The sequence below is a fragment of the Leuresthes tenuis genome, unplaced genomic scaffold, assembly GCF_036924035.1.
Source record: "Leuresthes tenuis unplaced genomic scaffold, fLeuTen1.0.hap1 SCAF_4, whole genome shotgun sequence".
In the NCBI taxonomy this organism is placed as follows: domain Eukaryota; kingdom Metazoa; phylum Chordata; class Actinopteri; order Atheriniformes; family Atherinopsidae; genus Leuresthes; species Leuresthes tenuis.
In genome coordinates, this window is record NW_027325358.1 from 23369848 (window position 1) to 23385178 (window position 15331).

At 41.1% G+C, this 15331-nt stretch overlaps 1 protein-coding gene across 1 annotated transcript in view; it reads right to left on the reverse strand.

Annotated features, from left to right (window-relative positions):
• The window catches only part of ank2a (ankyrin 2a, neuronal), a 92672-nt gene that overhangs the window by 5073 nt on the left and 72268 nt on the right, over positions 1–15331 (reverse strand). The window contains exons 43-45 of the mRNA XM_072383310.1: positions 1084–2703; positions 576–665; positions 115–198 (exon numbers count right to left, since the gene is read on the reverse strand). Of these exons, the coding sequence (XP_072239411.1) occupies positions 115–198; positions 576–665; positions 1084–2703 (1794 nt within the window). The remainder of the gene's footprint in view (positions 1–114; positions 199–575; positions 666–1083; positions 2704–15331) is intronic.

Below are 15331 nucleotides of genomic sequence, written 5' to 3' on the forward strand. Positions count from 1 at the left end.
TCAATTAAAAGATTTAGCAATCCAGAGACACTCTTTATATTCACAAATGGACCTACCAGTGAAAATACATACATGTAATACATTTATGTGAGGATGTATAGAATCTTGCTTTACCCTTTTGACAACTATGTGTCCATTTTCATCCTTGTACCTCTCCTCTGTTACTGACTGATTAGGGAAGTCAGGCATTTCATCAGCCTGAAAGGGAGGCAGCACAAACAATTATCAGGAATGCCAACTTATGGTGCTCATGTTTAAGTCTTAAAGGTGACGCATGTCAGGGAGGAAATATGACACACTTTAGGTTAAAAGACAAAATAGGGATTTGGGGAAACTGCAACCAAACGGAATTAAGTTGTTAAATCAACATAACAACTAACAACAGCATAAAACACTTTCAAAAGCTTCAGCCATCAGTGCAAAAAAATAATGGCAATTTATGTCCAGAAACACACATTTGAACTCATTCTAGTTTAATCAAACGTGGTCAGGCAGTAAACAGTGAAGAGCTAGTCTGGTTAAGGTCTACTTTCCACACGCTAGTGGAACACCATCGACCATGCTGAATCAGATACCTGAATGACAACTCTCCTTCGTACTATTCTTGTGGTCAAAAATTCATCATCTGAACTTTCTGACATTGATCCAAGCTCTGCGATGATCTCCTGACCAAGGAAAACATATCTGCTCAGATTTAATGGATGACAATATGCCCTTTAAATAGTACATCTGCAGCAAAGCAAGCAATAAAAAGAGCGACATGGTGCACTTTCCAGTGCAAAAAAGCATTTAGAAAAGAAATCATGCCTTTATTTCTAAAATAAAATATACAAGTTGCTAAATAAAAACAGCTCATAGCTTATGTTATCACCAAGTGATGCTGCTAATTACAAGCAGCAAAGAGACATGCTGATTAAGGATTAGTTAAATCTGAAATTAAAACAAAGCAAGGGTTATAGGGTGTTTTAGATCCAGTCCATGGGCCAGAGGGTTAGCAGTCATTCATCTCTGAAGGAAATGTAACATTTGTTAAAACTTAACTTTTGGGAACAACTTGCAAGTTTTCACCAGGTCTCATCTTACCCTTCTGAGAGACTTATTAGTATAAAATGTTCCAGGTGGTTGTGAAGCCTCACACATGGCGAATTCTTCATCTGATGTCTCTGAATAGTGGAGTAATTCTTCACTTTCTTTGCATACATGATGAAGGGGCTCACTAATAAAAGGAGCATCCTCATAATCTTCACTTCCAGAAGACAACAGCCCTTTCCGATTCACCTTTTCCTGCTCTCCAAGATGGCTGAGCTCATCCTGGGCCTGATTTCCACTTGTTCTTGTCTCAAGGGCATCAGGTTCAGTCTCAGAGAAATCAGACACCCCTTGTTTGCAGTCAAAGTAAGGCTCCGGGTCAGAATATTCAAAAGTAGAGCTGTCTGCGCCACTGTGCACCACCTCTGCATACCCTGGAGGTATGTGGGTATAGATATTTTCAACAGAGGAGGTGTCGGCATCCCCAAGAGGGATGCTGTACTCCTCATCAGAAGCCGATGAAGCCACCTCAGCTTTTGACTGGACTGAACCAGACCGAGAGGCAAAACATTCGTAGCTGACAGGAGTCTGGATTTCTTCAGAGCGCTGTTCACAGGTCTTTTGCCTCGAGTCATCTGAAGATATCTCCAATTTCCCTAATGAAGGATACGGCTCTAGTTCCTCAAAGCTGAACTGTCTTTCAGTTGTAACTGAGTCAGGAGTCAAATCAGACAGAGACTGAGAAGAAGTTGTTTGAATGGAGGTTCCGTCACACAAAATTTGATCTTGGATACTCTGTGTTGATGATTCTACTGTCACACCCTCTGACTCATGACACTGTGTGGTTGCGCCTTGTCCTTCATGACTTGGATGAATGTTGCTTGTAAACTCTTCCCCATGAAAATGAGTCAGGTTCTTCTCAGGCGTTTCAGCATCTGAAGGAAGTTTTTCAATAACATTTGAAGCACGTTTGCCGGATGCTTCAACTTCTTCACCAAGGCTTTGGGGAAATTTTGGAATTGAAAGAGCTTCAGTAAGGGATTCAGGAGTATCTTCATCAATATCAAGACTAGATGTAGAAGTTTTTGCCATATCAGGAGTGGCCGCTACATTAGTGTTACTTTCTGCAAGCAGTGCAACAGATGACATGCCGACTCCTACGATTTGACTATTTTCTGGAGGACCTTCAGGTGAAAGCTCTTCAAACTCGGAAATTTCACCAACTTCCAAGCTGTCATCAAGGGATTCTGACAAAGATGTATCAAGTGTCTCTGGTCTACACTTAAGTCTCATCTCCTTCAGATCTGACAGAAGCTGGTCGAGCTGAGGCGACCCAGAGCCTGGTGGTGTTGGCGTGGAGTCCGAGGACACGATGGCAAGTTTATCCAGACTGTCTTGTGAGTCTGGGGTCAAAGAACCTGGTTTAGCGAAGCCAGAATCTTCACTTTGATTGGGCAATAAGAGCTTTTCATCCTGTGGAGAGCTACCTTGACTAGTCAATGTGATATTGTCATATTGTGTTTTACTTAAGTCCGAGGTGCTTGGAATTGTTAATTTCAGTTTTGCAATGGAAACTGCACTTGGGTCAGTTAGAAAGCCCTGACTTTGTCCTAAATCAACATTTCTCTGTTTGGATGATTGTGAAATATTGCTCTTGGAGGATGAAGATGACACCTGAAAGAAATGATACAATGGAATGGGGAAACAAATTACAAACAAAAATCATTTGTGGTTCTTTGGGGATGAAATTAAGACTCAAATGAAACATGCATTTGTCACAAATACTATTTCAAGCACGGCAGCAATATCTCCAATACATTTTAACTTCTATTCAAAATGCATACATGTCACAATTATCAACATATTATTAACATCTACAGACAGATGACAAATGAATTGAAAGATCTGAACCCTTGACCTCTAATGCATGTATTACATGTTTTCAGAGGAGACTGAACTGGGCTAAACACCTCATCTGCACACATTTTTATTTACTTTGTCATCTGTCTGCAAGTTAATAACATTGATTTAATCAATAACATAGAATCTAAAAAGCAATACACCACCGATTAAGATGCTTATAGAGGGGGGTCTCTTTAAAACATTCTTAATAGCAATACGTTTTTAATAATGACACATTTTTTATGTGTATATCTGTAAATACACATATATGTGTATTTATATGTCATTTTACAAAATAATAGCAGGGGACACATAAACTCAAGTGAAATTCAGGATTTGAAATACCATGACAGTGAGAATGTCAAAACTGTTTCCAATAGGGGAATATTTGTGATTGTCATGAAAATACTGTCTGCAAGTCTACCCCGTCTCCTGAAGGGTAAATTATTCTGTTCTTACCATTAAAAAAAAACAACCACTAACTAATTTACCCCTTTTGTAACAAATAATAATTATTAAAAAAAAAGTTTAAAAAAGATTACAACATGATGTTGTGTTCCGAGTAAAGACGTTCGAGGGGGCGGAGGGTGGGAGGAGGGAAGCAATTAGAAGCCGGACCTTGCTTAAGAGAAACATTTATGTCATCACATTTCATTTTGCAATTGAATTAAATTGGTAGTTGAGCTTACTGTATGGCTGCCACTGGGGCATAGTCTCAGAACGTTTCCATTACAAATTGAGAGCAATGTCTTTATAATCCTTTTTTCATTGTGGTTAAGAAATGAGTGGGAACATGTGCTTTACGAACAGGAACTCACATGGCAAACAGTGCATACCTCTCACAGCTGCAAGGTTAAATTTTCATGGCTGTTAATGAATATCTTAAGAGGTCAATGCAAGTCCAAAAAATTCTAATCTAATTATAATATCACTTAGTCACAGTCATCTCTATTAGCTTTTCTTCACTACAAGATCATTATGTCTGCTCCAATGCAAACATGCCACAGCAAGTCAGTAAAGTCTTTGTTTGTTATTAGTCGAAGCTTGAGAAGCACCTACTACATTCAAACTTCATATATAAATATATAAATATATATATCTATATATACGTTCCTCTACTTTCAAAGCCAACACTGCACTCACTGACAAGCAAGAGCTTTTGCTGGCTTACCGACACCATGGAACCTTTTTCTTGTTCTTTCTCAATGATTTTCTTTTTGTGTTCTTGGGGTAAGAAACTTGAGCAGGTGTCATCTTTTTAAACGTGATTCAGGTACTGTCCATTCAAGTTCACACACAAGTGGGCTTTATCTCATTGACTCTTTGCTTTGTTCATGGACAACCTCTTCAAGCCAGACAGCATGATGAAACCATTTTTTTTGTATCAACAGATGGTTATGTGACTCAACTCACCACAAAATTGCCTCAAAATGTGTACCTGATCTAAGACTATTCGGTACCTTTGATATCTAGGGAAGAGGCCTCATAAAAAAGACTGCTCATTAATGTTTAAAATAAGGATCCTGATTCAGCTGACTCAGTTTGTGTCATCAGCGTTACATTGAAAATCTGTGAGCTGTAAAACGAAGAGACATTGTTACTATGTAAAGCCAATAAGAGAAAATGAAAATATCTGGCAGAAAAAATAGTTCTAAAATACTTCTCAGACCAGTTATCGACTCTGTCTTAAAAAAATAATCCACTTTAATAGAGTCAGAGACTGTCAACTGAGTAAAAAAAAAAGACAGAAACAAAAACTTTAGGTAGATGCAAATACATTTTATCTATTGACGTTTATTATATGGTCAAACTTTTTTGGTACAGTATACAACAGAAGTCGCTTTAAGAATCCATATCAGGTAAATTCAGAATATTTTGTGATACATCTAAGAAAATTACTGTTGAAAACATGAACAGTTTGAGCAATATGATGTACTGTGGAGTTAGACTTCTGAACAATTTTAGTCATTTTTATGACTAAAAAAGACTCTTTTCTTTGGGAAATCCAGATTTCTGGAAATCCAGAAATATATGATGAATAGCAGGTTGTTAACTCAGTCCATAAAACAATTACCGGATCACATCATCATAACTAGCTAAATATTCTATCAAACTATACATCGGACATCTAGCTAACTATGCTACTTACATTTTAGTCCACGGCTAGATATGAAAGTATGCGTTTGGTAATCCACATGTAAAGTGTTTGGTTTGACCTCTGTCAATCAGTATCTTCAGCAGACATGCCCCATGCTAGCACGCAAGCCCGATTTTCAAAAAGAATTGTCAACCCGTGACATCCTTTTCACAGCTTCATCAGTCTACTCCATTAGAGTCAGTCTATGTCATGGTCGAACTCAAGATAAGTGCTTATTTTCTGATGACTGTAAAATCTTCACAGGATTCAAAGTTTGTGTCGAAATTAAAATGTTCTCTCCTCTGTACATACCTGTTTGATTTTGGAAGTGTGCTTTGGATTATAAACATGCTGGAGTATTACTCTTCTTCAAAGTCTCTACAAGACATCTTGTAAATCCAGCATTTTGGGATGCAAACACGCATTTATGGTGCTGTCTGTGAATGTCATGTCTCAATTTCTTTTTTGATATGAAACCAAGAGATGAAGACATGAGATTAACAGGATAAAATGAAGAATATTCTGGGTTTGACAAGTAATTTAATTTTCATTTCAATTACATAGTTCGGAAGACGAAATGACCAGAAAAATGGTACCTAGCTTTTGAAAGTATGAAAAAATTTTGGATGTGCTTGTAAGTTGTTTTTTTGCAAATCATTTCTGCTGTGTGGTCCACATTTACAATGTCTCAAGCTTTTGATTTTAATTGCACATTTATTAGGAGGTGACTCAGATTTAAACGATTTGGTGTTTGAGAGAAATTGTTGAAGGGTGACTGACTTCTGTTGTATATTGGAAAAGGTTGATCATAGTTAAGGTTCTTTAGCAGGTTCAGACAAATGGTAATGACAGTAACAACATTTCCCCTTATAATGTGGATCACATGAGTGTGAAATAAGCAATGGCTGGCATTTTTTCATTGTTTGCTGCAGTGAAGAAGAGCTCTCAGCTGACAACGGTTGGAGAACAAGTGAGAAAGGGCTGAGTGAGACTGAATTATCATTGGAAAAAAGACCACACTGCTTTTGTGCCCCTTCTGTGTTGGCCTTAACAACATCTGCATAAGTAAAAGGTCTGTTAGCAGACAGCAGAGGGGATGCAGTTACAGTTACACCTGAGTGTTTGGCCTCCACAGCTGAAGGAAGTAAATCTGGTGAATCTGCTCTGTTGTTAGCAAACATGTGTTCGAGATTAAAGTCAAAATCATCACATTCTGACATTGTTGACAGAGGTGATGTTGGTCTGTGTTCAGAGTATTGTAAGTAATAGTTACAGTGTTGATTATTTATTCGACCAAAGAATATGAGAGGAGACAAAGTATGATCTTCATCCTCTGCAACAGATTCTGGGGAGGATGCTCTAAAATCTGCCAGCCAGTCATTTAAGAGTGAAAAGTCAAAGTCAGAGGACACAGATTCTGGGGACAACACCCTGCTACTAAATAACTTATCCAGTCCAAAGTCTGATAAAACTGACTGCGGGGACTCTGGTCTGTCCTCTTCAAAAAGAATTTCCAAACACAAATCAGCTCCTTCCCAGTCTGATGAAGTAGATTCTGGTGTAAACGACCTGTGTCCCAGGAAACAGTCAATATGAGCACATCTGAACTGAGGAACAGGAGAGTCAGGAGACAGGAGCCTCAGTTCACTGTGAGAGTCCAGAGACTCTGGAGAATGTGGTCTTAACTCAGACACCCAATCATCTATGAAGGAGAGGCTGTACTGATCTTCTGATGACACAGAAGGAGGTCGCACATCTTCAGACTCTACAGATGTTTTCCTCTGAATTGGCTCTCTCTGTTGTTCATAAGTAATGCCTCGCACAACATCTGCATAAGTAAAAGGTCTGTTAGCAGACAGCAGAGGGGATGCAGTTACAGTTACACCTGAGTGTTTGGCCTCCAAAGCTGAAGGAAGTGAATCTGGTGAATCTGCTCTGTTGTTAGCAAACATGTGTTCGAGGTAAAAGTCAAAATCATCACATTCTGACATTGTTGACAGAGGTGATGTTGGTCTGTGTTCAGAGTATTGTAAGTAATAGTTACAGTGTTGATTATTTATTCGACCAAATATCCAGAGAGGAGACAAAGTATGATCTTCATCCTCTGCAACAGATTCTGGGGAGGATGCTCTAAAATCTGCCAGCCAGTCATTTAAGAGTGAAAAGTCAAAGTCAGAGGACACAGATTCTGGGGACAACGCCCTGCTACTAAATAACTTATCCAGTCCAAAGTCTGATAAAACTGACTGCGGGGACTCTGGTCTGTCCTCCTCAAAAAGAATTTCCAAACACAAATCAGCTCCTTCCCAGTCTGATGAAGTAGATTCTGGTGTAAACGACCTGTGTCCCAGGAAACAGTCAATATGAGCACATCTGAACTGAGGAACAGGAGAGTCAGGAGACAGGAGCCTCAGTTCACTGTGAGAGTCCAGAGACTCTGGAGAATGTGGTCTTAACTCAGACAGCCAATCATCTATGAAGGAGAGGCTGTACTGATCTTCTGATGACACAGAAGGAGGTCGCACATCTTCAGACTCTACAGATGTTTTCCTCTGTATTGGCTCTCTCTGTTGTTCATAAGTAATGCCTCGCACAACATCTGCATAAGTAAAAGGTCTGTTAGCAGACAGCAGAGGGGATGCAGTTACAGTTACACCTGAGTGTTTGGCCTCCAAAGCTGAAGGAAGTGAATCTGGTGAATCTGCTCTGTTGTTAGCAAACATGTGTTCGAGGTAAAAGTCAAAATCATCACATTCTGACATTGTTGACAGAGGTGATGTTGGTCTGTGTTCAGAGTATTGTAAGTAATAGTTACAGTGTTGATTATTTATTCGACCAAAGAATATGAGAGGAGACAAAGTATGATCTTCATCCTCTGCAACAGATTCTGGGGAGGATGCTCTAAAATCTGCCAGCCAGTCATTTAAGAGTGAAAAGTCAAAGTCAGAGGACACAGATTCTGGGGACAACGCCCTGCTACTAAATAACTTATCCAGTCCAAAGTCTGATAAAACTGACTGCGGGGACTCTGGTCTGTCCTCCTCAAAAAGAATTTCCAAACACAAATCAGCTCCTTCCCAGTCTGATGAAGTAGATTCTGGTGTAAACGACCTGTGTCCCAGGAAACAGTCAATATGAGCACATCTGAACTGAGGAACAGGAGAGTCAGGAGACAGGAGCCTCAGTTCACTGTGAGAGTCCAGAGACTCTGGAGAATGTGGTCTTAACTCAGACAGCCAATCATCTATAAAAGAGAGGCTGTACTGATCTTCTGATGACACAGAAGGAGGTCGCACATCTTCAGACTCTACAGATGTTTTCCTCTGAATTGGCTCTCTCTGTTGTTCATAAGTAATGCCTCGCACAACATCTGCATAAGTAAAAGGTCTGTTAGCAGACAGCAGAGGGGATGCAGTTACAGTTACACCTGAGTGTTTGGCCTCCAAAGCTGAAGGAAGTGAATCTGGTGAATCTGCTCTGTTGTTAGCAAACATGTGTTCGAGATTAAAGTCAAAATCATCACATTCTGACATTGTTGACAGAGGTGATGTTGGTCTGTGTTCAGAGTATTGTAAGTAATAGTTACAGTGTTGATTATTTATTCGACCAAATATCCAGAGAGGAGACAAAGTATGAACTTCATCCTCTGCAACAGATTCTGGGGAGGATGCTCTAAAATCTGCCAGCCAGTCATTTAAGAGTGAAAAGTCAAAGTCAGAGGACACAGATTCTGGGGACAACACCCTGCTACTAAATAACTTATCCAGTCCAAAGTCTGATAAAACTGACTGCGGGGACTCTGGTCTGTCCTCCTCAAAAAGAATTTCCAAACACAAATCAGCTCCTTCCCAGTCTGATAAAGTAGATTCTGGTGTAAACGACCTGTGTCCCAGGAAACAGTCAATATGAGCACATCTGAACTGAGGAACAGGAGAGTCAGGAGACAGGAGCCTCAGTTCACTGTGAGAGTCCAGAGACTCTGGAGAATGTGGTCTTAACTTAGATACCCAATCATCTATGAAGGAGAGGCTGTACTGATCTTCTGATGACACAGAAGGAGGTCGCACATCTTCAGACTCTAAAGATGTGATTCTGGGAATTGGCTCTCTCTGTTGTTCATAAGTAATGCCTCGCACAACATCTGCATAAGTAAAAGGTCTGTTAGCAGACAGCAGAGGGGATGCAGTTACAGTTACACCTGAGTGTTTGGCCTCCAAAGCTGAAGGAAGTGAATCTGGTGAATCTGCTCTGTTGTTAGCAAACATGTGTTCGAGGTAAAAGTCAAAATCATCACATTCTGACATTGTTGACAGAGGTGATGTTGGTCTGTGTTCAGAGTATTGTAAGTAATAGTTACAGTGTTGATTATTTATTCGACCAAAGAATATGAGAGGAGACAAAGTATGATCTTCATCCTCTGCAACAGATTCTGGGGAGGATGCTCTAAAATCTGCCAGCCAGTCATTTAAGAGTGAAAAGTCAAAGTCAGAGGACACAGATTCTGGGGATAACGCCCTGCTACTAAATAACTTATCCAGTCCAAAGTCTGATAAAACTGACTGCGGGGACTCTGGTCTGTCCTCCTCAAAAAGAATTTCCAAACACAAATCAGCTCCTTCCCAGTCTGATAAAGTAGATTCTGGTGTAAACGACCTGTGTCCCAGGAAACAGTCAATATGAGCACATCTGAACTGAGGAACAGGAGAGTCAGGAGACAGGAGCCTCAGTTCACTGTGAGAGTCCAGAGACTCTGGAGAATGTGGTCTTAACTTAGATACCCAATCATCTATAAAAGAGAGGCTGTACTGATCTTCTGATGACACAGAAGGAGGTCGCACATCTTCAGACTCTACAGATGTTTTCCTCTGAATTGGCTCTCTCTGTTGTTCATAAGTAATGCCTCGCACAACATCTGCATAAGTAAAAGGTCTGTTAGCAGACAGCAGAGGGGATGCAGTTACAGTTACACCTGAGTGTTTGGCCTCCAAAGCTGAAGGAAGTGAATCTGGTGAATCTGCTCTGTTGTTAGCAAACATGTGTTCGAGATTAAAGTCAAAATCATCACATTCTGACATTGTTGACAGAGGTGATGTTGGTCTGTGTTCAGAGTATTGTAAGTAATAGTTACAGTGTTGATTATTTATTCGACCAAATATCCAGAGAGGAGACAAAGTATGATCTTCATCCTCTGCAACAGATTCTGGGGAGGATGCTCTAAAATCTGCCAGCCAGTCATTTAAGAGTGAAAAGTCAAAGTCAGAGGACACAGATTCTGGGGACAACGCCCTGCTACTAAATAACTTATCCAGTCCAAAGTCTGATAAAACTGACTGCGGGGACTCTGGTCTGTCCTCCTCAAAAAGAATTTCCAAACACAAATCAGCTCCTTCCCAGTCTGATGAAGTAGATTCTGGTGTAAACGACCTGTGTCCCAGGAAACAGTCAATATGAGCACATCTGAACTGAGGAACAGGAGAGTCAGGAGACAGGAGCCTCAGTTCACTGTGAGAGTCCAGAGACTCTGGAGAATGTGGTCTTAACTTAGATACCCAATCATCTATAAAAGAGAGGCTGTACTGATCTTCTGATGACACAGAAGGAGGTCGCACATCTTCAGACTCTACAGATGTTTTCCTCTGAATTGGCTCTCTCTGTTGTTCATAAGTAATGCCTCGCACAACATCTGCATAAGTAAAAGGTCTGTTAGCAGACAGCAGAGGGGATGCAGTTACAGTTACACCTGAGTGTTTGGCCTCCAAAGCTGAAGGAAGTGAATCTGGTGAATCTGCTCTGTTGTTAGCAAACATGTGTTCGAGGTAAAAGTCAAAATCATCACATTCTGACATTGTTGACAGAGGTGATGTTGGTCTGTGTTCAGAGTATTGTAAGTAATAGTTACAGTGTTGATTATTTATTCGACCAAATATCCAGAGAGGAGACAAAGTATGATCTTCATCCTCTGCAACAGATTCTGGGGAGGATGCTCTAAAATCTGCCAGCCAGTCATTTAAGAGTGAAAAGTCAAAGTCAGAGGACACGGATTCTGGGGACAACGCCCTGCTACTAAATAACTTATCCAGTCCAAAGTCTGATAAAACTGACTGCGGGGACTCTGGTCTGTCCTCCTCAAAAAGAATTTCCAAACACAAATCAGCTCCTTCCCAGTCTGATAAAGTAGATTCTGGTGTAAACGACCTGTGTCCCAGGAAACAGTCAATATGAGCACATCTGAACTGAGGGACAGGTGAGTCAGGAGACAGGAGCCTCAGTTCACTGTGAGAGTCCAGAGACTCTGGAGAATGTGGTCTTAACTCAGACACCCAATCATCTATGAAGGAGAGGCTGTACTGATCTTCTGATGACACAGAAGGAGGTCGCACATCTTCAGACTCTAAAGATGTTTTCCTCTGAATTGGCTCTCTCTGTTGTTCATAAGTAATGCCTCGCACAACATCTGCATAAGTAAAAGGTCTGTTAGCAGACAGCAGAGGGGATGCAGTTACAGTTACACCTGAGTGTTTGGCCTCCAAAGCTGAAGGATGTGAATCTGGTGAATCTGCTCTGTTGTTAGCAAACATGTGTTCGAGATTAAAGTCAAAATCATCACATTCTGACATGGATATGGATGAAAGACGGGATATTGGTCTGTGTTCAGAGTATTGTAAGTAATAGTTACAGTGTTGATTATTTAATCGACCAAATATCCAGAGAGGAGACAAAGTATGATCTTCATCCTCTGCAACAGATTCTGGGGAGGATGCTCTAAAATCTGCCAGCCAGTCATTTAAGAGTGAAAAGTCAAAGTCAGAGGACACAGATTCTGGGGACAACGCCCTGCTACTAAATAACTTATCCAGTCCAAAGTCTGATAAAACTGACTGCGGGGACTCTGGTCTGTCCTCCTCAAAAAGAATTTCCAAACACAAATCAGCTCCTTCCCAGTCTGATGAAGTAGATTCTGGTGTAAACGACCTGTGTCCCAGGAAACAGTCAATATGAGCACATCTGAACTGAGGAACAGGAGAGTCAGGAGACAGGAGCCTCAGTTCACTGTGAGAGTCCAGAGACTCTGGAGAATGTGGTCTTAACTTAGATACCCAATCATCTATGAAGGAGAGGCTGTACTGATCTTCTGATGACACAGAAGGAGGTCGCACATCTTCAGACTCTAAAGATGTGATTCTGGGAATTGGCTCTCTCTGTTGTTCATAAGTAATGCCTCGCACAACATCTGCATAAGTAAAAGGTCTGTTAGCAGACAGCAGAGGGGATGCAGTTACAGTTACACCTGAGTGTTTGGCCTCCAAAGCTGAAGGAAGTGAATCTGGTGAATCTGCTCTGTTGTTAGCAAACATGTGTTCGAGGTAAAAGTCAAAATCATCACATTCTGACATTGTTGACAGAGGTGATGTTGGTCTGTGTTCAGAGTATTGTAAGTAATAGTTACAGTGTTGATTATTTATTTGACCAAATATCCAGAGAGGAGACAAAGTATGAACTTCATCCTCTGCAACAGATTCTGGGGAGGATGCTCTAAAATCTGCCAGCCAGTCATTTAAGAGTGAAAAGTCAAAGTCAGAGGACACAGATTCTGGGGACAACGCCCTGCTACTAAATAACTTATCCAGTCCAAAGTCTGATAAAACTGACTGCGGGGACTCTGGTCTGTCCTCCTCAAAAAGAATTTCCAAACACAAATCAGCTCCTTCCCAGTCTGATAAAGTAGATTCTGGTGTAAACGACCTGTGTCCCAGGAAACAGTCAATATGACCACATCTGAACTGAGGAACAGGAGAGTCAGGAGACAGGAGCCTCAGTTCACTGTGAGAGTCCAGAGACTCTGGAGAATGTGGTCTTAACTTAGATACCCAATCATCTATGAAGGAGAGGCTGTACTGATCTTCTGATGACACAGAAGGAGGTCGCACATCTTCAGACTCTAAAGATGTTTTCCTCTGAATTGGCTCTCTCTGTTGTTCATAAGTAATGCCTCGCACAACATCTGCATAAGTAAAAGGTCTGTTAGCAGACAGCAGAGGGGATGCAGTTACAGTTACACCTGAGTGTTTGGCCTCCACAGCTGAAGGAAGTGAATCTGGTGAATCTGCTCTGTTGTTAGCAAACATGTGTTCGAGATTAAAGTCAAAATCATCACATTCTGACATTGTTGACAGAGGTGATGTTGGTCTGTGTTCAGAGTATTGTAAGTAATAGTTACAGTGTTGATTATTTATTCGACCAAATATCCAGAGAGGAGACAAAGTATGATCTTCATCCTCTGCAACAGATTCTGGGGAGGATGCTCTAAAATCTGCCAGCCAGTCATTTAAGAGTGAAAAGTCAAAGTCAGAGGACACAGATTCTGGGGACAACGCCCTGCTACTAAATAACTTATCCAGTCCAAAGTCTGATAAAACTGACTGCGGGGACTCTGGTCTGTCCTCCTCAAAATGAATTTCCAAACACAAATCAGCTCCTTCCCAGTCTGATGAAGTAGATTCTGGTGTAAACGACCTGTGTCCCAGGAAACAGTCAATATGAGCACATCTGAACTGAGGAACAGGAGAGTCAGGAGACAGGAGCCTCAGTTCACTGTGAGAGTCCAGAGACTCTGGAGAATGTGGTCTTAACTCAGATACCCAATCATCTATAAAAGAGAGGCTGTACTGATCTTCTGATGACACAGAAGGAGGTCGCACATCTTCAGACTCTAAAGATGTGATTCTGGGAATTGGCTCTCTCTGTTGTTCATAAGTAATGCCTCGCACAACATCTGCATAAGTAAAAGGTCTGTTAGCAGACAGCAGAGGGGATGCAGTTACAGTTACACCTGAGTGTTTGGCCTCCAAAGCTGAAGGAAGTGAATCTGGTGAATCTGCTCTGTTGTTAGCAAACATGTGTTCGAGGTAAAAGTCAAAATCATCACATTCTGACATGGATATGGATGAAAGACGGGATATTGGTCTGTGTTCAGAGTATTGTAAGTAATAGTTACAGTGTTGATTATTTATTCGACCAAATATCCAGAGAGGAGACAAAGTATGATCTTCATCCTCTGCAACAGATTCTGGGGAGGATGCTCTAAAATCTGCCAGCCAGTGATTTAAGAATGAAAAGTCAAAGTCAGAGGACACAGATTCTGGGGACAACGCCCTGCTACTAAATAACTTATCCAGTCCAAAGTCTGATAAAACTGACTGCGGGGACTCTGGTCTGTCCTCCTCAAAAAGAATTTCCAAACACAAATCAGCTCCTTCCCAGTCTGATAAAGTAGATTCTGGTGTAAACGACCTGTGTCCCAGGAAACAGTCAATATGAGCACATCTGAACTGAGGAACAGGTGAGTCAGGAGACAGGAGCCTCAGTTCACTGTGAGAGTCCAGAGACTCTGGAGAATGTGGTCTTAACTCAGACAGCCAATCATCTATGAAGGAGAGGCTGTACTGATCTTCTGATGACACAGAAGGAGGTCGCACATCTTCAGACTCTACAGATGTTTTCCTCTGAATTGGCTCTCTCTGTTGTTCATAAGTAATGCCTCGCACAACATCTGCATAAGTAAAAGGTCTGTTAGCAGACAGCAGAAGGGATGCAGTTACAATTACACCTGAGTGTTTGGCCTCCAAAGCTGAAGGAAGTGAATCTGGTGAATCTGCTCTGTTGTTAGCAAACATGTGTTCGAGGTAAAAGTCAAAATCATCATATTCTGACATTGTTGACAGAGGTGATGTTGGTCTGTGTTCAGAGTATTGTAAGTAATAGTTACAGTGTTGATTATTTATTCGACCAAATATCCAGAGAGGAGACAAAGTATGATCTTCATCCTCTGCAACAGATTGTGGGGAGGATGCTCTAAAATCTGCCAGCCAGTCATTTAAGAGTGAAAAGTCAAAGTCAGAGGACACAGATTCTGGGGACAACGCCCTGCTACTAAATAACTTATCCAGTCCAAAGTCTGATAAAACTGACTGCGGGGACTCTGGTCTGTCCTCCTCAAAAAGAATTTCCAAACACAAATCAGCTCCTTCCCAGTCTGATGAAGTAGATTCTGGTGTAAACGACCTGTGTCCCAGGAAACAGTCAATATGAGCACATCTGAACTGAGGAACAGGAGAGTCAGGAGACAGGAGCCTCAGTTCACTGTGAGAGTCCAGAGACTCTGGAGAATGTGGTCTTAACTTAGATACCCAATCATCTATAAAAGAGAGGCTGTACTGATCTTCTGATGACACAGAAGGAGGTCGCACATCTTCAGACTCTAAA